The 24135-nt window shown below is 40.7% G+C and overlaps 2 protein-coding genes across 2 annotated transcripts in view; one reads left to right on the top strand and one right to left on the bottom strand.

The window, feature by feature from the left end:
- Nucleotides 1-306: 306 nt before the first annotated feature.
- LOC136438206 (probable aminopeptidase NPEPL1) lies at nt 307-23762 on the bottom strand. Its single transcript, XM_066432960.1, has 12 exons — nt 23574-23762; nt 18847-19032; nt 17079-17333; nt 16273-16354; nt 15070-15212; nt 13531-13608; nt 12543-12643; nt 9614-9668; nt 9173-9285; nt 6141-6273; nt 5384-5494; nt 307-3501 (listed from the first exon to the last, which is right to left on the bottom strand). Exons 1-12 carry the CDS (start codon nt 23721-23723, stop codon nt 3343-3345), a joined length of 1566 nt encoding a protein of 521 aa, XP_066289057.1. The 5' UTR covers nt 23724-23762; the 3' UTR covers nt 307-3342.
- A 152-nt stretch (nt 23763-23914) lies between these two features.
- The window catches only part of LOC136438205 (uncharacterized aarF domain-containing protein kinase 5-like), a 44497-nt gene continuing 44276 nt past the window's right edge, over nt 23915-24135 (top strand). The window contains exon 1 of the mRNA XM_066432959.1: nt 23915-24023. The gene's annotated coding sequence lies outside the window, so the exon portion shown is untranslated. The remainder of the gene's footprint in view (nt 24024-24135) is intronic.

The raw sequence follows: 24135 nt of genomic DNA, 5'->3' as shown, positions 1-24135 counted from the left end.
GATGGGACTTCAAAATGACTAGCATTTTGAAGTCCAGGTTAAATTATAATTGTAAGGCAAAAGAAGTTCATGGTGTTGCAATTTCATTCCAGTGGTTACTTTCCAGAAGTAGTTTTCTGTTGGGAGTTTAATCTTGCCAGGAAGGTATGTTCACTGGCATTAGTTGGGAAGACTCTGTTTGTTAGCAGTTCTTGCTTGTATGGTATTGTTGGAAGTTTGTTGTCTTCATGGAGTCTACGAATATCAACGAAAGGGTATTTGTTTGGAGTTAAGATGAGGAGGAAAGGTGAGTAAGACGTAATGACGTGTGTTATGTACATTTTAATTCCTTGTATTTTGTCAGGTTGAAAGTGTTGAACTTGGATAGTGTATGGCAGAGGTATTGTGGTGAATATGAAAGTAAGCAGCAATGTTATTACTAGGCTTTGTCTTAATATGTATTCACGTCCACACACAAGTCTGATGTAAGCAGCCATTGTTAATCATAGGACCATCTCATGTGGGACTGGAGAACAGCAAAAAGTATTGGGGTGGACAGCAAGGAAATTGGTACATGTAACGTGTTATAGGTTTCAAGTGTATCTGCATCATTCTGTAGTTTCAAACTAAATCAAAATATTTGCTTGACCCCACTGTGCGAGCCCTAGTTATCTCCATAGTCAAGGTATTGTCTAAACATGTTAATGTATTGTTCATGATACTTGCTTGAACAGTAACAGCTTCTTTACTATCAGGGCAGGCCTACAAATGTACATGTACAGATGAATCAACAGTTTTGCGGGAAGTCATCTTTCAGTTGCTTGTTTTTCACATGGATGTCTTGGCAGATCCTAAATGTCTTTTTATACTGATTATTGAACAATATTTTTTCTCACTCAATTTGACAAAGTAGAGTTCACACCAAATGTTGACCATTTCCATGATATGACTGTCCATCATTACAACAGGGAAGACCGAAGCCTCTTTGTTATCAAGATAAAGATGTGATTCTACAGTACTGAATGGTACATTTGTATGTCAGCATTATCTGATGCACTGGAGCACATGTACAGACAGAACTAGAGATACTCCATGCCTTTACCAATGATTTTTGATGTCTACTGATGTTAACCCTAAATTTCAGTGATCACCTTGTAGGTATTACAGAAGTACATGTATATCATTATGCAAATAAGGGCATAATGACATTATCTATATGACATAGATTTTGGCACAATCTATATTCACTAATGATCTCTGATACCAAACTTACATACATGTACATACAGCCCCCTCTAACCGACTCATCAATCTGATTTCTTGGTTCTTGGATTTTTTTAAGGAAATAGATGGGACAGCATGTAACAACAGGGACAGCATGTAACAACAGGGACAGCATGTAAGTATTGTAACAACAGGGACAGCATGTAACAACAGGGACAGCATGTAACAACAGGGACAGCATGTAACAACAGGGACAGCATGTAACAACAGGGACAGCATGTAACAACAGGGACAGCATGTAAGTATTGTAACAACAGGGACAGCATGTAACTACAGGAAATAGATGGGGCAGCATGTAACAACAGGGAATAGATGGGACAGCATGTAACAACAGGAAATAGATGGGACAGCATGTAACAACAGGAAATAGATGGGGCAGCATGTAACAACAGGAAATAGATGGGGCAGCATGTAACAACAGGAAATAGATGGGGCAGCATGTAACAACAGGAAATAGATGGGACAGCATGTAACAACAGGAAATAGATGGGGCAGCATGTAACAACAGGAAATAGATAGGACAGCAAGTAACAACAGGAAATAGATGGGACAGCATGTAACAACAGGGACAGCATGTAACAACAGGGACAGCATGTAACAACAGGGACAGCATGTAAGTATTGTAACAACAGGGACAGCATGTAACTACAGGAAATAGATGGGGCAGCATGTAACAACAGGGAATAGATGGGACAGCATGTAACAACAGGGAATAGATGGGACAGCATGTAACAACAGGAAATAGATGGGGCAGCATGTAACAACAGGAAATAGATAGGACAGCATGTAACAACAGGAAATAGATGGGACAGCATGTAACAACAGGGACAGCATGTAACAACAGGGACAGCATGTAACAACAGGGACAGCATGTAAGTATTGTAACAACAGGGACAGCATGTAACTACAGGAAATAGATGGGGCAGCATGTAACAACAGGGAATAGATGGGACAGCATGTAACAACAGGAAATAGATGGGACAGCATGTAACAACAGGAAATAGATGGGGCAGCATGTAACAACAGGAAATAGATGGGGCAGCATGTAACAACAGGGAATAGATGGGACAGCATGTAACAACAGGAAATAGATGGGACAGCATGTAACAACAGGAAATAGATGGGGCAGCATGTAACAACAGGAAATAGATGGGACAGCATGTAACAACAGGAAATAGATGGGACAGCATGTAACAACAGGAAATAGATGGGACAGCATGTAACAACAGGGACAGCATGTAACAACAGGGACAGCATGTAAGTATTGTAACAACAGGGACAGCATGTAACAACAGGAAATAGATGGGGCAGCATGTAACAGGAAATAGATGGGGCAGCATGTAACAACAGGAAATAGATGGGACAGCATGTAACAACAGGAAATAGATGGGGCAGCATGTAACAACAGGAAATAGATGGGACAGCATGTAACAACAGGAAATAGATGGGACAGCATGTAACAACAGGAAATAGATGGGACAGCATGTAACAACAGGCATTTAGTGTAAAGGAACAGTTAGGTGCTGGCTGGTCAGCTGAGATCTTTTTGTGCAAATTTCCAAACTGGTCACCATGTCCTCTCAACGTCACATACAGGATATCAACTCATAATTCAATTACCTCGCAGGGGAAATGTCGAGCAGGAAAAATGATTTTTTAATTAGTTCAATAAGAATGTATATCTGGTGCAAACATGTATGTTGATTCAATAATACAATTATTGTTGAGTATAATTGGAAAATGTATTTTGGTGCCAAATGGTCTTTAAACATCATGCATGGTGTATCACATTGTATAAGATGTAATGGAGTATCTAGCCTAGTGTTTTACCCTTACATGTGGCCACACCTGCAATCATGATTATGGTATGAATGCTTGTATTTTTGCCATATCTTTCAGTCGATTTTGAAAATTAAAACTACATGTACAAAGTATGGAAATCTAAACATCTAGCTCATGACACTAAGAAGTTAAACTGCATGACTTGAATCAACTCCTAAAGTTAAACTAAAGGTATTTCAAAGTTTGTTGGACAACAGTGTTATCCGTGTCCACATTGAAAAGTGGGCTTCCTCATCCTTACACAAGTTTACGTTTCTTGCATGCATTCTCCATGGTGTCTTCCTGCCTGTTCTGTACAGGTCCCAGTGGAGACACAGCCTGGAGAAGATCCGTCTCGGATGCACGCCCAAACAATGCAAGCAGCAGGGCTACGCCATAGCCAGTAGCACGCTCACCCTACAGTAATAAGAGACATTTCAATAGCGATCAGCTATCATAATACATAAAACAAGTCAACAAAAGCAATTAGCCTATGGATTCGTGACATCGTGTGGTGTAACGGCTAGAACATTCCGCCGTCAACAAGGGAACCATCTCAATCCCGGCTTGCTCCCAGACATGTCTGGACATCCGCCCGGACGTTGTGCCCTTGGTAAAGGCATTTAACACAAATTTCCTCACTTCACTCAGGTGTAAATGAGTACCTAGATTAGGTTAGGGATGTCCCTTGGATAGGACGTTAAATGGAGGTCCCGTGTTTGGAGAAGAGCCACACCCCGCGCATGTTAAAGAACCCACCACACCTTTCGAAAAAGAGTAGGGGCATGGCCCAGTGTGCGATGGTCCAAACCTAACAGTCTGGTCTGGGTTGACATCTTGAAAAGGTGTCACCTGTTATGTCAATCCTTCCACAAATGTGGTAAATCTGAATAAATAAATATGGGAATAAGCTTATGCAATAGCCGTATAGTTTGTATAGTAAATTGAATGTTACAATAACCTTTTTTGAGAACGGGAGTAAAGCTCATAAATAATGGCTCTCTAGTTCCAAGTGTTTGGATTCTAGTGAATTTGCAGACATGTACACTGTAGTGTGTTCGTGCTGGTGAGTGGAAGTTGAAACATGTGCAGGCCAAACTTACAGCGTGTGTTTTATCAGACTTGTACTGTACACTGTAGTGTGTTCTTGCTGGTGAGTGGAAGTTGAAACATGTGCAGGCCAAACTTACAGCGTGTGTTTTATCAGACATGTACTGTACACTGTAGCGTGTTCCTGCTGGTGAGTGGAAGTTGAAACATGTGCAGGCCAAACTTACAGCGTGTGTTTTATCAGACATGTACTGTACACTGTAGTGTGTTCTTGCTGGTGAGTGGAAGTTGAAACATGTGCAGGCCAAACTTACAGCGTGTGTTTTATCAGACATGTACTGTACACTGTAGTGTGTTCTTGCTGGTGAGTGGAAGTTGAAACATGTGCAGGCCAAACTTACAGCGTGTGTTTTATCAGACATGTACTGTACACTGTAGTGTGTTCTTGCTGGTGAGTGGAAGTTGAAACATGTGCAGGCCAAACTTACAGCGTGTGTTTTATCAGACATGTACTGTACACTGTAGTGTGTTCTTGCTGGTGAGTGGAAGTTGAAACATGTGCAGGCCAAACTTACAGCGTGTGTTTTATCAGACTTGTACTGTACACTGTAGCGTGTTCCTGCTGGTGAGTGGAAGTTGAAACATGTGCAGGCCAAACTTACAGCGTGTGTTTTATCAGACATGTACTGTACACTGTAGTGTGTTCTTGCTGGTGAGTGGAAGTTGAAACATGTGCAGGCCAAACTTACAGCGTGTGTTTTATCAGACATGTACTGTACACTGTAGCGTGTTCCTGCTGGTGAGTGGAAGTTGAAACATGTGCAGGCCAAACTTACAGCGTGTGTTTTATCAGACTTGTACTGTACACTGTAGTGTGTTCTTGCTGGTGAGTGGAAGTTGAAACATGTGCTGGCCAAACTTACAGCGTGTGTTTTATCAGACATGTACTGTACACTGTAGCGTGTTCCTGCTGGTGAGTGGAAGTTGAAACATGTGCAGGCCAAACTTACAGCGTGTGTTTTATCAGACTTGTACTGTACACTGTAGTGTGTTCGTGCTGGTGAGTGGAAGTTGAAACATGTGCAGGCCAAACTTACAGCGTGTGTTTTATCAGACATGTACTGTACACTGTAGCGTGTTCCTGCTGGTGAGTGGAAGTTGAAACATGTGCAGGCCAAACTTACAGCGTGTGTTTTATCAGACATGTACTGTACACTGTAGTGTGTTCTTGGTTGTGGGCGGGACTTACAGCATGTGCTGGTGCTGCCATATCTATGTGAAGCCACACCCCTGGCCAGTCAAATCCAAGGTGGGCGCCAATGAAGAGCCCTGCACAGGAGCTCTGGGCATTGTTCCTGTCCTGTCGATCAAGTATGCAGAAGAACATAGCATGAGATATTAGCATAATATCAGCTACATGTATTAGCATTTTGTTTTTACAGTGAATGACCTCACAGCCTATAGTATTTAACAGCTAGATCCGCATTTGGTCGGTTAAAGAAGCACAAGAAGCACAAAAGCGGCCAGGCGACTCATCCAGAAAAGGGACATGTGAAAAATCATACAATGCTGGAAAAATTTTGAGCATCGTCCGACGCTCTGCAATAGCTGATTTTACCTAAAGTTTACCTGCGATCATTGTGCGATTTACGGAATATGAGATGTATGTGACCGAGGCTTTTGTTGAAAAAAAAAAAGTCTGCAACAGAGGCTATGGCCTAAGTACATTGATGCACCAGGTACAGCTCTAAAATCATGGTCATTGCACAATTCAAAGCTTTGAGCACAAAGTGTACAATATTGTAATCTGTTTGCAAATGCTTTTAATTTCTGTTCCACTTTTCTTTAAAATGCCGTGGTTGTGCAACCATTATTCTTTAGTACTGTACATGTACCTGTGAGTCAGTATCACTACTTAACACAACTCTAGTGAAACCTCTCTTACACTGTATTATAGAGCTGTATAAGTATGAAATGCAGTCATCTACAAAGAAATTGCCACTCACAGCTACTGAGTTCTTCATATCAGCAACAGCACTATTGAACTCGCTGAAGTGCAGTTCCGGACAGTACGGTAGGGGGTGCACCAGGTCACCTGACTTCCGCCCTGCTGTCACACAAGCCTCTTCCCACTGCTCACTTGAACACAACAGGAATTCACATCATACAAAGGCTCTGTTGGTAAGGCCATACTGATCTGATCATATGGACGACAACCTCTGAGAAACCCAAAACTGATGTGAGCCTGACAAACACAAAAAATATCATGGTATAACAAACAAGAAGTTATTCCTTTCTGTCCTTTCATAAATTATGTTATTCTTTGTCTTTTGATGTCTTTGCATCAGGGTCAAAATACATTTTTCAACTTATTTGTACTGATACGCATGGCGAGAAATTGCACTAAACATTTTTGTGTGCACAACATGAACCTCACAAAGAGGTCAACTTACTAATTATTTCACTAAGACTGGACCAAAGATTTACTCTTTAAGCACTCTGTGTAAACCGTGTGAAACTTTTCACCGGTTATAGTGACAGGCAACAGGTTGAAGACTGTCAACATACAAGTGATCTAAATCTGCAAAATAGGGGTAGATATCCCTCTGATAGCATGCCAATCTTCGCTTGCAGCTTCAAACATACAATGTTCGATCAAGGAGGTTATAAGTATAGACTTATATAGAGGTTTCACTGTAACCTCCTTGGTTCAATGAGCAAGTAGTACATGTAAGAAGTAAAACATACAGATTTTAAGTCGAACACTGGATGTACTTAAATTGTAGAATGCCTTTTTTCCTACAGGAAAGAAAGCTTTCTGTTAAGTATCTATTTTCCATATATTTGCTCCATTTGCAGCTTCTTTGTACGATTTTATAGTATGGTCCCAAACTTGTCTTTTTTTGGAAATGGACAAAAAAAAAGATGTGTGCATGGATTTCATCCATATAACGAGGGCAGTGTGGTCATGTGCTATTACGGGGTCACCATATATATATATAAACAGGTGGTCTTGATAGATAGGTTTCTGCTTGAACCTTAACGAGGACATCAGCGATGTCATCTCGGGAGAAAAGTGCTGAGAGGGCATCCCCTTGAATACATGCCTACTTGAGGCTCATAAGCAATTGACAGTATTCTAAAAGACAAATAGCAAATGCTTCATTCCTTTTCCCTTCTTTCATAGGGTGATCTTCCTGGATCAAATTTCAAAGGAAACTCAAGCAATATTACGGCCTGAAAACCCGATTTTGAAAGTCAATTTATTTAGTCATTTTTATACATGATTAGTTCAGACAACACTATCACAATGTATATCAACGTCCATGATGCAAAAATAGCTTTTGTAACGAAATTAAGGGAATTATTGTACGGCACTATTTTCTGCGATTTTAAAATGCTCAAGCTATGAAGTTTTTTGCAAATGTGCTTAACAATGTTAGTAAATGTCCCTACCATAAAGATTTCATCATTTTTTTATTTCCATTTTTTTGCCCCTAGTATGTTGCTTTGGTTGCCTTTAAGACCATGCTGTGTCCCACTGTTTGCTGGACACAAAACATTTCCCTTATCGATTCCTACATAACGCAACAAGTAAAAAAAAAAAAACCTAAAAGCTGAATGGGACAATTGGAAACAAACTAAGGGCAAAATGAATTTAATTGTGTCCAGTAAGTTAATATGATAACATGTGCCTGTCCTTATTATTAAATTATCATTAAATGGAGGTATGGTTTTTGGTTCATTTGCCTGCGTGGCCGGCACAATATCTTATGAACCTCTGGATGGATTGCGATGATATTTGGTATGTAGGTACATGTAGGTGTTGTGGACTTGATGGTAAAGATCAATTTTGGGCCTCTTGGTGACTGACTTCCATTTTTTGTATCTTTGGTCTTTGGTAGATTTTGATGTACAGTGGTGTAGGTTTGGGCCCCATAGCAGCTTGCTATGGAACTGCAAGGGCATTTGTATGACTTTCAAGGGGTATAAATGCCCAAAGGAAGGACAGATTTCAATGATATTTGTATAGGTAGCTTGGGCAAAGGTGTACACAATGTGATGCAAATAAGAACTTAATTTTCATGATTGTTCAGGAAATTCTATCATTCTTATTGTTTTCAGACTTTTTACATGTAACTGATGTAATATATGGCAAGAGAGACCTCATACCCCCATGAAATATACATCATGCAAATCGGGTCCTCATTTGCATGATTTATATTCAACCATGTTCACCATCACATTACTTCCAAATGCCAAAACCATGAATTTCGAATGAAACCATGAATATACCCGGGTATATTCTGGGCGGTGTCCCTGTGGTGTAGTGGTCTGTTCTTCTGTCACTTACCACATCTGGTTCAAATTACTTGGAACCAGAAGGCCCGAGTTCGTGCCCGAGTAGGACACCTCTGGACAAGAGGCGCATTGAGTCATACCAAAGACCTTATAAACATGGTACATACTTCTGAAACAGTATGGAAGTTAAACACACTCCACTGCCAGTGGACTAGCCTAGCCTGGAATCCAGACCTATTATAGCTCCCGAGTCTCTCTCCGCAGAGAGACTCGGGAGCTATAATAGGTCTGGATTCCAGGCTAGGACTAGCCCCCTGCTGCAGTGATTGCACCACAGTGTGGCCCAGGGCTATGAAACGGAGATGGGCACTGCCCTATACTGTACACCTTATAGTGTGGGAGGATATTCTGCGCGGAGGGTATACTCTGGCCTGCTACACTACCTGGTAGTTTTTATGTCACTTGTGTCACCCTTCTTGTGAATAAGGACAATCAAGGCATTTTTCCATGTACTTTTCTTAACTTGTTATTAACAAGCATTTGTTGAAGATGAGGGTGAACTTATATTATACTGGTAGCCATTTAATAAGTTCAAAATTTTATCAACTTTAAAAACATTATACCTTACAACTAATTTAGAAAAATACAATGTACATGTACACGTAGGAAATGCACATCAAAAATTGTTGTAGTAAGCATTTGTCTACATTGTAAGGTGTGAGGGCACAAGACTTACTTGTTGGTAAGGATGGCAGCATGGTATTTCCCCACAGAGATTCCCTGAGCACCGGTAAGGGTAGCCATGTCCACAATGATGTCTGCCTGGAGGTCCTTTGCAGCATAGGCCACCTGCAAAGACATTGTGATCACACACACAAAGCTCAGGGCTCAAAACTTATGTACTTGCGACAAAAACAAAACAAGAGCTATATATTTCTACCACCAAAATTACAACCGTATCATGTCCAGAACAAGAGATATCAAAACCGGAATTTATACTGCCAAACTGTGGAAAGCTGCCAGGGGGCCTAAAATATTATCATTCCTTCCTTTTGCTAACCCCTACTAACGTACCAAATATCACAAAGATCCTTCCACACTTGAGTTATGCAGTTGAGTGTTCAAACACACACCCACCCTGAAAACATACTCTTCTTGACGAAGGTAATAAACTTACCCCATCTCCGAGTACCAAGCGGCCCTCGGCGTCAGTGTTGTTGATCTCCACAGTCCTACAACAATGTTCATGGTTGATTACATGTACATGTACGCTGTTGTACTTGAAAGGGTAACTTACCATCAATATGGTTAATATTTGATGATCTCACATAAAATATCATTCTGCATTTGCAGGTTGGTTCCATGACCTTAACAACTGATATACAGTCAAAACTGCCCAAGATGACCACCACTCAGGGGACTGGGGAAAAGCGGTCGCTTTGAACAGGCGGTCAGCTTCAAGAGGTTTGACTCACATCGTGTTTTATTGTGAAATGTTATATGCTTCATGTCAAATGTAATATGCAGTATTAGCAAAGATGGATGGAAAATGGTGTGATTTTGGGGCTGCAGCAGATTTAATTCCCATTGACTGAAAGATTGTACTGAAAGAATGATTTTTTCCGTCATCATGGACAAATTTCCGTCATCAACCATGCCTCGCAGGATTCACATTATGCTCTCCCGTTACGTCAAAAATCAAACACACAAAATCCAAGTAAAGTCTTGGAAAAAACGCTGTGTTTTCGGTTCTCTGACCGATCCAAACTGCTGACGAAGGACATGAAATTTCAGTGTCTGACCTGAGTGAAGAGAACATTGTGAAATTACTGCTGCCAAAAAGACAACCTGGACAACAAAAGGTAAGAGTACAGCAAACGTGCAAGCAGCCGTCAATACAGGCTTGTGAAATACATGGAAGTAGAAAGAAAATGAAAATATTGTATTAAATAAAACAAAAGAGTATTTTAGATATACGGAAGCGTTGTCTTTTAGAAATGCCAGTCGGTACAATAAATTTTCCCAAAAATAATTATTATAAATATTTCCCATTGTTTATACAAACTGGAGTGACAAGATATGATGATGATAATTGTTTACATAAATAAGAGTCTCATTTGCATAAATTACATTGATCATCTTCTTCACCACCGAAATAACACAAGTTGTTCAAAGTTCGAGTCTTATCCTGGCAAAGAAGCCTATTGTTATTATTATGATAGTACATTGTGTAGTATTTACTCATTGATGATGTAAATGAAACCACAATTTGTATGACTAACTAGAGTTCCACGACCTCATACCTTCGCCAAATGATTTTAACCTTTATGACTGACGTATTAGGAGTGTTTCTCATCAATTATAAATCATACCAGTTGATCGTCTTCACCCAAATAACAGAAGTTGTCCAAAGTATGAGCTTAAAAAAGGTTATGTAAACATAAATAATCAATTATGCAAATGAGGTCCTTATTAGCATAATGTGATTCAATGATGTTCACATTCACATTCACACACGATGTTCAACTTCCAAATGCCACAAGTATGAAATTGCCATCATTTACCTGTATGGAATTCTAGTAGTTTCTCATTAATTATGCAAATTAGGCCTACAATTGCATATTTTCTATCTATCAACATTCCTCTCTTCCTCAGTTACAAATGTCACATATTTGAACAGTCATATCATGGAACACAGTGGATTTGTAAAATTGTCTCATTAATTATGCAAACTAGAGTCTGATTTGCATGATTATCATCCAATCATACAAAGTATTGCCTAAGCTATCTACATACCAAAAATCATGACCATCCATCAAGCCCATCTTGAGTTATAGCATTTTCTCATTAATTATGCAAATGAGGTCCTCATTTGCATAGTTGATATCTATTAATATTTCTCTCCTCCTCAGTTACATATGTCACATGTTTGAGAGTCCTATTATGGAATTTGGCGGATGTGTAAACTTTCCTCATTAATTATGCAAATTAGATACTGATTTGCATAATAAGTATCTAATCATGTACATCATCACTAAAGCTATCAACTTACCAAAAATCATGACCATCCATCAAGCCCTTCTTGAGTTATTCCCTTACAAAGTCTGAAGCAAAACCTGCTCCTGCAGTTCCAAAAAAGCCGCTAGGGGGCCCAAACCTATACCACTTACTCTCTGTTCATAGAGCTATCTAACACTCAATCAGTTCCATAGCATGTTCAGAACACGAGATATAAAAACAGGAAGTTCCATTGCAGTACCGTGACAAGCTGCTAGGGGACCCAAAATCTAATCTTTTCCAAGTCTCATCAAGACCTACCTACCTACCAAATATCAAGACAATCCATCCATGCCTTCTCGAGTTATGCTGTACGTTACAAACAAACACACAAACGCTACCCTCTGCATAACCTTCTCGGCGAAGGTAATGACATTCACCTAATAGCATGGTACACGTATTCTGCAGCACTTCTGGTGGTGTCTTAAAAATACTACTTAGTGTTATGCGTGGCTCTTGATTTTTTTTTCTCTCCCAATACCTTTGTACAAGACGATAATTCATGAAAAATTCTATGACACAGGGCCTACAAAAGTGGTTCCACCTCCCTAACGATCCAATGTACAATCCTAATATCTTAGCCTGATTTTAGTGAAATATGCATAATAGTGATCTTGTTCAACACAAGGCAGCATTTTTTGATATCTTTTTTATCAACTTTTGATTAATTTTTTTTAACAATGTATAATAAGACCTTCCTTCTGTGGGCCCTCCCACATTTTCCCAGCATCGGAATACATTTGCCTGCCATAGGAGGTAAGTTCAAGTGGTAAACCTCAGAACAGCATTCCTTTTTCTGCCCTATCATAGCTATAGGCAACTTGTAATATTGGGGTCATGATGTTCAACTGATATAATCTTTGCAAATTATTTGCATTTTACAAAGGTATGTAATCGTGTAATTCTGTCTCAGGAAAAGGCTTAACCAAGAATGATGAAAAATGAATTGATAACTGAATTGATAACTTTTCAGTTATTCTGTCTAGTAAGATACAGTACTCTGTTTTTGTCTGAATCAAATTACTAAGTAACAAGACTCCCAGTCCTACCGTCCTGAGTAGAGTTTGTGAATGTCGTCTGGTCTTGTAGCAAGTGGACCCACAGCATTCTCTGCCAGACAGAATACTGCATGGAGGTTGTCCTGGAAGCCCTGCATGGATGGAGACATATAATAGTAATAATACTCAATGATTGTTGATGGAAAATACTTTATATGTTCAATTCTCAAGGCAGAGACGATGGAAACAGTACAAGCTGTATCTACCGAATGTCCTTAAGTCAGACTGCTGCAGCGGTCGTACCCGCTTCTTTAGTATCTTGTTGTTGGCAGGTTTGCTAACCTTTGGCTTCCAAATGATGCAATTGTGGTCACTGTTACCCAATGGGGCTATGATTTCTGGTTCGTGGTAGTGTTTGTAGGTGTTGGAACTACATTGTAATAAGGTCCAGTGTAACATCTTCTTGGGTAGGTTTGGTCACAACTTGTTTCATTTCAGCAAGGAGGTTATATAACCTCCTTGATTTCAGGATGGTTTGTTAGCAGAGGCTGAAAGGGTAAGTTGTAGAAATCCCCACAGAGGATGATACCAGCATTAGAAATTTTCTTCTGTAGCTCGTCTAATATGATGATGAGGTTGAAAATTTGGTCCAATTTTTGCATTGGAAACTCCATTGCTTCAGAAGTTCTACTAACACAGATGATGATGAGATGGACTTTCAAGCTTACTTTACTTTACTTTTGTCAAGCTCCCGCTCTAACCAAGCTTGAAAGCACTCTCCATCCTTTCAATCTTGTATATGATCATATTATAATGGTATTTGATAATCAAGTTGTTTGAAGCAGATGATAATTGATTGGGTCATGCCCACTGTCTTACATGTATGTCTTACACGTGCACTGTATGTCCAGGACTCTCTAAATCAAAGGTGAAACCATCAGTGCAAAAAGTCCTCCCGACAGAAAAGCAATGATGTTGGAGGCACCTTTAATCTGACTTGATCATCAAATGGAAAATAATTGAGGACACATAATGTTACCTGTTGGACAGCAGCACAGAATGCACCTAACACAGCAGCTGCACCCCCGCAGTCTCGCTTCATTCCTGGCATGGCAGTCTGTTGGGTACAACATAGACAGAAACATCATCCAAATAACTGCAGAATCTTATCTTAAGGTAGCATACAACAAAACTAGAGAGGCAACATGTGCAAGTAAATACAGCATCTTTCACTCCATCTCCCTCCCCATACAAAACTGAACAGTTCCAAAACCACCGCTGTACAAAAATGGAACATTCCAAAAGGTTTCTCATTGACTAATATAGTGTGTAACTAGAAAGGCCGTCATTTGCTCCTGAGCAAATACAGCATGTTTCGCACATACTCCTCCCCATGCAAACAAATGGGCTGTCTCAAAATAAACTTGGGCAAATTGATATATAAAGAAAAAACTTCTGCCCAAAAGTGATCTATTGCAGAGTCATCCCAGTAAGAAATAGAGATTTCTCAATTCACCCCCCTCTGCAAACTGACTCTTCCACAGGCAACCCCATACATAATGGACCATTCTAATGGATCACCCCAGTCCAAAATTGAGTTTAAAAGCAATTAGTCCCTCCATGCAGGAATGGACTCTTCCAGTGGCACCTCCACACAATATGGACCAGTCCAAAACTACATCCACTTTAACAAATAAACTTTTGCATAAGTAACCCAGTCCAAAATATGATTGAGAAAATGTCCCCATTCAAGAATTGACTCTTCCAGCACCATCCTCATGTAAAATAGACCAGTTCAAATACATACACATGGACTTTAACATAATCACTCAAGCCCAAAATTAGAATTAAAAAAATCCCCACGGGCAAGAATGGAAACTTCCAGTGCCATCTCCATGTACATGTAAACTAGACCAGTCGAAAAATACAAAAATGTACTCTTGCATAATCGATCCAGTCCAAAATTGAATTTAAAAAAAATTACCCCGGTGAACAATGGACTCTTGCATATTATACATAATGGTATAATGAAGATTTGACAGAACAAGGACATGACCAAAAACAACATATTTCAACCATAGTATGGGTGAAATATAAAAAAAATTAAAAATGGATGCTTCAAGAGTAAACATTTTTGGTTGAGAAAAAAACGTTTATTTCAAATATTGTTTAGAAGGGCTGTATGACAAACACTTGAATGAGGGCCTGCATGTGTACATGACCAAGTCAGACACATGACAAATTTCACATCATTTTGGTTTAATACATAGGAACTGGAGATTTTTTATTTTGGTGTCATAAACACTTTTATTGGAGTGTTCTTGGAGAGTGTAGAAGAATATTGAATACTTTTTGACACCAGTGGATCTTTTGGGTACTTTTATTATACACTATAATTGTAGAAAGCTGAAATTGCACACATATGAAAATGTATATCTCTATAGGTTGGAGGCTCTACAACACAGTCTTGGCAAGTTGCTTCCAGATCACGAGAAAGAAGAAAGTTCTCTTTTTTCTGTTCCACAGAATCTACTTGTCATGAGCTCAAGGTTCAAGTTTTTATTGAAAGTCCGCTCACCTTGCCTTTGATACTCAGTCCTCCTGTGTCGTACACAATGCCCTTGCCGACCCATGCCACAGTCTGTGTAGCACCCGTGGGTTTGTGACTCAGGATGGCTAGTGCAGGAGGATGGTCTGCCGCCTTACCCACACCATAGATGCCTTCACAAACACAACAAAACTCCCTGAACCTTCTTCACTCAACAGATATTTCAACAGGAAAGGCATTTCATTTGCAAGCAATAGTTTCGTATCTTCCTTAAAGGCACCCAGAGCATTTTATGAGACTTGAAAACTGGAAATATTCTAGTTGCTGTAATCTTGGTGAAATTGACATTTAATGCCACTGTTTACCACATTTGCGTGCAGATTTCTTATCAAAAGTACTCTACAAAAATAAGCTACATGGTGATCTTTTAGTTTCACACGCCTAGTGTAAATAGACCGATACTATAGCCCCGCCCAACTCCATCAAAACGTAGAAATGTAAAATTAAAACAGAAAGATGCAAATATTTGACGGCATGCAGTCACCCTCTCATTGGTCGAACCGCTAATTGTGATGGACAGTCAGGATCAGTCTATCAGTGCTTGGATTTTCTATCAGTTCTCACCACACAACAACATCATATCTTTGCTCATTTGATTTCGATATGTAATGGTATAGTGTTATTGAAGCTTACTATGTGTAGGAATGACTAGAAATTGGAATTTTTCATTCAAGTTTCAAGCCTCATAAAATGCTCTGGATGCCTTTAAAGAATCTCAATGTCACGCTTTCAAATGGATCATTCTGGATTATTACATTCACTAGAAAGTGCCAGGAACTTACAAAATTACAGATTTGTAGCTCAATTGCTGTGAAGTCATTTGCAGCTGGTAGAAAGAGTCTGATATGCATGTTCACATCGCATGCACCTCATCTGTGATCTTCACTGACTGGACCATCAGTACATTCTGTCAGATGACTTCAACTTACAAACTACCCTTGGTATGGCATCATCATTTCTGTAGTCCATTACAGCTGACATGTTTCATAAGATAACAGTTCCTTTCTGAGCCTCTACTGTGATATGAACAGTATCTACCTTAACTTTCTTAATAAAAACAAATGCTACAGGAAAATGGAAAACATAAATGATTGAGATTGGTAAATGTAGATATTGCTGAAACTTGGTTTGTTGCAACGAGAAGGAGACTTCAGAGATGTACATGTAGCTCACCTCCAAACCCCCTCTGTCTCAGCTCCTCCCCACGGATGATCACAGGTGTGATGCCAACTTGGCTTCCAACAGTCTGAATTTCCTGCAAGAAAAACATGTAAATTTCTTGTTTTATCATGTCTCATTGATAATGCAAGGAAGGATATAGATAGCAAATCAAATCAAACATCATAAGAAATAAATTATGCAGATCAAAGCCTCATTTACATAACTCATGAGCAACACTGCTACAATAGCCTTCTTTGCTAAGATGAGACTTTCATACTACGAACAACTTGTTTTTGTCTGGGTCTGTACATGTGTCTTCGCCACTATGAACCAAGATCCTTTTGAAAGTTGCAATTTTGGATGAACTATGAGATAAATCTTCGCTTTTTCCCTAGTATGAGATTGTAATAAACTGTCTGTTTACTGCTTATATGATTTAGTAATATTCTGCAGTTGTATCGTTCTTCATTTGGCCAAAATGTCGTGAATAATTTTGCCTGCAACTGTATATACAAACATCCAAATGCTACCAAAACATAACCTTCTTAAGGTAACAATAAAGAAAACTTTCTGATATCTTTCATGATGTAAAAGACTCTCGGCTTTCACGTCATCCCATATGTGCTCAATACATGTATATTCAGCCATGTACTGGCAAATGCAGCCATGTAGTGATGTACTGATTTGCCAAGCCATGTGTTGATAATTGCCTAACCACGTAAAATTTACTTCAGACAATATTTTGAAAAAAAGACAAAAAACATTCTGTTGCCATTGACTCTTAATTCTAAATCTGCCAAAAACAATTTCTATCTTACATTCAAGAAGTCATCTGTATTCATCTCATTGCAGGGTGTGTCTACAATCTGGGCCGTCAGTCGTATTGCATCACAGGCTGCCTGGAGACAGTTGGCTTCATCCTCAGAGATGGTCTTTTCCTTTCCTCCATCGACAAGGAGAAACTCCACCACAATTTTACGCTTCTGTGATGCTCCTGACTTCCTCGAAAAACAGGGAAAAACCCTAGAGATAGCACAGGCTGAAGCAAAGACTTCACTCTTCTCACAAACAAGCTGAAAAGGCAGACAATATCAGGTCAGTCATTCATAATAAAACATATGTCCAATGAAGGAGTATCATGGTAAAACAAATTGACTTGCACTAGGTAAACATGGTAAAACAATCTTTTGTTTGCATAACAGGTTAACCTCAATGCATAACCCACAGGCCACTGGTGAGTTTTTTCTGTGTAAGACCAGACAGATAGGTCTGATACCAGGATGTGTGTATCTGTCGGCATAACTTGAGAATGCCTGGATGGATGGTTTTGATATTTAGTATGATAGGTTTGGATAAGACCTAAAAATTACTTGATTTTGGGCCCCTTAGCGACTTCCTAAGGTACTGCAGCGAAACTTAAGGTTTTGATATCTCCTGGTATAGAGAAGCTATGGTCATGATTAGATAGCTATTTGGAATGAGAGTTTGGGTGCCCTACATGTAGCAGCATTTTTTGGAACTGCAGGGGCCAGTTTTGTTTCAGAGTTTCAAAGATAATATTTATTAATAACTCAGGAAGGGATTGATAGATCATCATGATTTTTGATATGTACATAGCTTACATCAAGATTTACATATGATTATACCAATTATGCAAATCATGAACTAATTTGCATAATTAATCAGGAAAGCTTAAAAATCTGCGGCACATCATTATGATCTCGGAATGGAGTTTTTTCACGATTTCGTATGTAGGCCGACACCCTCAGGCCGAGGGGCTACAATTCCGCCAACGTAATAATATCGGCGAAAAGTGTTTTTTTGTTGCTTTCCAATGTATTTATCTGTATCGTCTGTTGTCCCTTAAGTTTAGGTAGAAACCATAATGAAATGTAAATTTTGGACCAGAAAATTTCGTCATAATAATTTGGATTCACACTCATTTTTTCCAAGCAGTTTCGATCAAAAATGTGTAAAAAAAATGATAATTTTCGGGTCCAAAATCTACATTTCTAAATTTACTATGGTTTCTATCCCAAATAAAGGGACAACAGACAATACCGATAAGTACATCTGAAAGCAGCAGAAAACGCTTTTCGCCGATATGATTACATTTTCCGTCCTACTTTTCTTGGCGGCATTATAGCCGTCAGCCTGATGAGGGTGTCGGCCTACATACGAAATCGTAAAAAAACTCCGGTCCAAGACTTTCATGGCAGGGAGAACATAACACAGATACCAAACATGTAAATGCCAAGCTGATTCTCATAATTAATATAAAATGGCAAACTGCTTAGTGATAAATGAATTCTAGAGGGATATCCTTCATTCCCATACACAGTTGTTTTGACTAGACCTGAGGGTGTGCAACCTCAAACTGAGACCCAAACAAAATAAACTGGGGTGTGCCCACTGAATGTGAAAAATCTCTACATATTTCATGGAATGCTAAGATCGCCAAATTCTTCATATAGTTGAATATACCATTTAAGCACCTGGTGACTGTTAGTCACTTCAATATGACATGGGACATGAAGCCTTGCATATCATGTGATGATTAACTGACATCTGACATGTCTTACTCACCACAATGCACTCCTCCCTGCAGCCTGCCATACAGCTGCGGACGATCTTGGTGAGGGCATGTGCACGTGACGGCGTGTTGTGTCGACTGGCCTTGTTGGGCAAGGCTGCTACAGTTGCATTGTTTAACCAGAGGGGACAGCTGTCAGTCGGTGAAGGGTGCAAGTTGCTCACAGCTTCCTTGAAAGTCTGCAGAACATAATGATGCAATTACTTCTTTGTTGAATGAGGTGGTGGATGTAGTTACTGTGAGAGTGTTAAGTGCACACCCCAGTTCTTTCGTGACCGGGGTCCGTGGTAGTGCGCAACAAAAAAGTGACGAAAGGGTTTCGAGGGTCTGGCTTTGAGTACACTTTTCTCAAAATGTGCATCGAAATGATATTAAATAGAGGCTGAAAAACGTATGAATTTGTGTGTTTTGGGTGAAAATTTGGTTTCCATCCAAGCCTTACTTCCGAATATCTTCTGGATAACTTGTTAAAGCCATAGACAATGATAATTTGAATATATTAACGATGCACACCCCAGTTGTTCCGCCACCGGGGTCCGTGGTAGTGTGCGACGAAACAGTGGCGAAAGGGTTTCGAGGGTCTGGGTTTCAGTTCACATTTCTCAGGGTTGGACAAAAGTATGCAAATGAAAACCTGATTTGCATGATTAATGGGGACATATTATTATAATTCTATAGTGGCAAATTTGCGGCATTTGGAAGTTAAGTGAAGGTGAACACACTTGAATATGAATAATGCAAATTAGGACCTAATTTCCATAATTGATGAAAAAGCCTTCTTGGTGAAACAAGACTGCCATACATTGGACAACTTGAGTTATTTTGGTGGAGAAGTGATGTAATTTATGCAAATGAGGTCCTTATTTACATTATCAATGAGAAACACTCCTTGAAGATACCTTCAGGATTCTTCATAATACATCAGTTGTATAAAGGTTAAAATCATTTGACAAAAGTTTGAGGTCGTGGAATGCTAGTCATGTTCACCCCTACAAAATTTACGTCGGCAATTTATGCCACGGCTATGTTATATCTAAAATTATAACGTTGTGTAACAGTTATACGGGCCACCAACTTTCAGCCTATGGCCATGGGTCATGACCTTTAATAGCCCAGTGGTTAGTGCGTCCTGATCCGGTGCGGGGACGGTGACCGACCCCGTTCCGATCGATGTGCAGTTAAGGGGCGGAGAGGACAGTCGAGTGGACAGCCGGCAGGCGCCGTATGCCCCACCACGCCGAGCCGCTCACACTGTGCACGTTAAATCCCACAAGGGGGAGAGGACACGTGAGAGAGACACCTGCAGACCGCCGAGTCTCCTTGACCGGTGCAACCGCCACTGCTGCTGCCGTGTCCGTCGCTGCCGTAAGGTGGGAATGTGCCTTAAACGTGGTGAATTCTCGGGAGCCTGAACGCAGAATTACTGGCTACACCCGACTGTTGCTTCCTTTCAACCCCCAAGCCGTCCCGTCATGCAGGAACGGTCCCACACTCTCATGGAGGCTTGCCCCAGCACTCTTTCCGGTCGCCCTCGGCACGGTCGTCTTTGCCCGCAAGAGTGGAGGAGCGTCCGCCTTCCAAGCCAGTTGTCGACCCCTGGCTGCCCTCCCGGGAGTGGCAACCTTGTCGGCGGGGTAACAAAACGACTGGCGAGACACATGCGATTGCTCGCCATCATTTCCCGACCCAGTAAAAAAATGTCCACTCTCTCAAGGTAGGTTGAGCAACCTTCTTTTTTTTGCAAAACCACCGCAAATTGGTGACAGGGTGTACATCGGAGGCCAGAGGCGACCTCTCCTGCCAGCCGCCCACACCCTAGCCGGTCCCCGCCCGAGCCCGTCACGCCGCCACCCCCACTACCATCGGGACCGCCTGACACCCCACGCACCCTGATCGGTCCCCTGGCGGAGCCACAAAGCCATCCGCGATGGTCCGACTTGGCCAAGTGATCTGGACAGTCTCCCCACCAAAATTCAAATTCGTTCAATTTCATTCCATTTAATTCCACTTTGTTCGATTTCGTTCAATTTTGATCCATTTCGTTTGATTTAATTCCATTTTGTTTAATTTCGTTCAAATTCATTCCACTTCGTTCAATTTCACAATGGAAAATAAATTATCTTTCATCAATTCGTAATAAATCTTTTTTAGTTGATATAACAAAATTAAGAATCAGTGCACACCGCCTAGTCTAGAAATAGAAAAAGGGAGGTATTATAATGTAATTATACCAGCCAACCAGAGACGATGTCTCTTCATAGCGTTGAAGATGACTATCATTTTCTAATGGCCAGCCCATACTAGTACTGTAGAATGTGTAGATAGGCGAAAATTGATGAATATGATCATCTGTAAATCTAGTATTAAAAAAACCTGCCAAAGACAAACACAGACATTTTAAAGCATTTTTATATATGTCATATCTACGTACTCAGGCCAATACATTTGTAGCGATTTTCAAAAGAGAGAATGTATTGGTTACAGACAGAAACGTTTAACATACAGTATGTCATTACGCCTCTTACATCCATATCCCTATAGTCATAGTTTTAAGAATAGACGATGCTTATAAATATTTTTGTATTGATTGCTTTGTCATTCTTCGTTGAAGAAATTCATCAGTCACGTGTAGTAACAGTTCCTCAAACAGTGACTTAAAAAGAAAGGTAGCGAAATACGCACCTCCAAATTTTCGACGTCTTCTGTACGTCTTGTTCACGGAGAGACCTAGTCTCGCGAGAACACAGGACTAGGCCGAGACTTGTGAAGATCTTCCTGTCTCCCCCGCCTCCTTGCGGAGTAGGGGTAAGTAGGACTTGGGAGGTTGGGAGCTGCCCAAGTCCTACTTAGTACCCCTACTCTGCAAGGAGGCGGGGGAGACAGGAAGATCTTCACAAGTCTCGGCCTAGTCTCGTGTTCTCGCGAGACTAGGTCACTCCGTGAACAAGACGTACAGAAGACGTCAAAAATTTGGAGGTGCGTATTTCGCTACCTTTCTTTTCAAGTCACTGTTTGAGGAATATTTTTGTCATTCTTGCAATACATTGTACCATGTACAACTGTCGAAAAATAAAGTCAATTCATCCATTTTATTCCATTTCGTTCGATTTTGTTCCATTTCGTACAATTTCGCACTTTCCGTAGCTGTACATCCCCACTCACTCCTCCTCCCATGCTCTGGGAAGGCGCGTGGCACCTCCAGCTCTGAACAGCCGGCACGCCATGGCGAGAGTTCTACGCAGTTTTCTTTTCCTTCCGCGAGAGAAAGTAGACCGTTCCATCACTCCAGGCGTCAACACCCCTTGCAAGAAAGCTTGTTGTGGGAGTATATAACCGTGTATCTTCTTGATTTGAAGTTAATTACAATATTTCAGCTTTATTTTGTACTCCTGTAGGTTTCTGAACCGATGGTTTATCACTTTCTGGCCAACAATACGACCCGAAATTAGGTGATTTTTGTGTATTTTCTGTCCGTCTTCACGCAATTAGTTCCTGTAGGCTCCCTTCGACAATGCTGGAGAGGCATTTCCGTACCGCAACTTTTGTCAAAAGTCGACCGCACTCAAATCAACTACACCAATGCCTTGCAACATTTTGGTGTAACATAATCGAGAAGGTGACCTCAATAGACATGGAATTACAAACCCTTCCAGATTTCAAACCAACAAGATTTTCAGATGAGTTTTACTAGAAGATTAAACGATTCTGACGTACTGGTCACTGAAGATAAAATCGAGGGCGTAATGCAATTCCCCCGAAATTGAAATTCGTCAAAAATGTAGCTCGGGTACGGCACTGCCATATTGATAATCTCACTATATAGCGGATATGACCACGAACCTAACTTGAATCGTTGTGAAACCCCTTAAAATGGATGAAATCGAGACTACATGGTATTCCCGTCTGGTACACATAACGCAACATTCATAAAAAGGTCCCCAAACAGGCTTCACGTAGCTGTCAAAGTCGGATGAAATTTCATCCCGCTGCCGTGCAAAGGGGGATTCCTTAGCAACGCATAGAACTGCATAGAAAACCTGTTCGATTCGTGTTCTGTTAAGCACATGGCGTGCTGGCTGCTGAATACTGTCCTCCACGCTGTTCTGTTTGGGGCCGCACACACCCCCACACATCTTCTTCTTGATCTTGATTTGTTACTGGGCAACACCCCTCTTGTTGGGGTAAAGCGCCCAGGGGAGTGCGCTGCGCTTTTATTGTCCTCTGAGGTGCAGGAGCACCGCCTCTTTGAACTTGCAATTGGGAGGGTCAGCTATCTCCCTGACTTCTTGAGGCAATGAATTCCAGTCTCCCACATGACAATTGAAAATGGTACATTCCGTGTCTCATGCCCCATCCCTCGTACCCCATCTGTGATGGCCATACGCCGACTTGGAGACATCCCCTATCCCACACAAATTTAGCACTCGGCGCTGCCGAATCATGTGCCACCGCTTCAAAGGTGAATAAAGTTCAAAGTTCAAGTGCAAAGTACATGCCCGACGTTCGTCGGTAATATATACGAGGACTATCGGGAAAGCAACGGGCGAAGTCCATTGATTTGGCCTGATTTCTGGATCTGTATCGGGTCCAACATCGCTAAAAGCTGCTGTGGAAACCCGACAGAAATCTGGTTTTTACCAACACGACATAAGTTTACGTTATAACTTATATCCGACCTCCCCGAGCACTGTGTTAGCAGAGATAAAAAGAAGTTCCAAACCTCAGCCGTCACCCTTGGGTGAAGCTTGCCCCGCACGCTGTCCCAATCAACTTTCTTTAAGTTAGGCACTTGGCCAACGATGACCACTGGTCGCTCGTTAGGGTCAGCTTTCGTGCTGACTGAAGAAAACTGGACGTCGGTGGTCGCCATGTTCTCCACCTAGAGGGCAAAGGTCGCAAGGTTGGACTAAAAAAAGAACCTCACATTTGTAAACGATCGAATCCACTTCCAGGTTTTTTCAAACTCTCAAAAGAATCATCGTCAATGATTTCAAATCACCAAGCATAATCTCCAATATTTTTATTGACCTTTTTTTTCATTTTCTAAATCTGTATTGTCGAGAGAAAAAACTTAAACGTTGCAACCGTTTGTCGTATACGCAGATCCGTATGCTCTACTCCTGGCACTCCTGGAGGGCACGAATGGTGGCGTACGCGTGCAGTGTACAAGGTAAAGAAACACCTAACATAACTTTGTGTATAGGGGAGACTAAACAGTTGCAGTGTCTGTAAGTGATATATGTAATCCTATGGGAAAATGGAGAAAAAGATGGTGTCATCAT

Source organism: Branchiostoma lanceolatum, chromosome 7 (genome assembly GCF_035083965.1).
Source record: "Branchiostoma lanceolatum isolate klBraLanc5 chromosome 7, klBraLanc5.hap2, whole genome shotgun sequence".
In the NCBI taxonomy this organism is placed as follows: domain Eukaryota; kingdom Metazoa; phylum Chordata; class Leptocardii; order Amphioxiformes; family Branchiostomatidae; genus Branchiostoma; species Branchiostoma lanceolatum.
This window is presented reverse-complemented; position numbering and strand designations above follow the sequence as displayed.

Coding starts and splice junctions, on each gene's coding strand:
- LOC136438206 (XM_066432960.1), bottom strand. CDS start 23,723: ATGGCGACCACCGACGTCCAGTTTTCTTCAGTCAGCACGAAAGCTGAC. Junction 17,334..18,846: donor GCAGGGAGGAGTGCATTGTG/GTGAGTAAGACA, acceptor CTGCCTTTTCAG/CTTGTTTGTGAGAAGAGTGA. Junction 5,495..6,140: donor ATATGAAGAACTCAGTAGCT/GTGAGTGGCAAT, acceptor CTTGATCGACAG/GACAGGAACAATGCCCAGAG.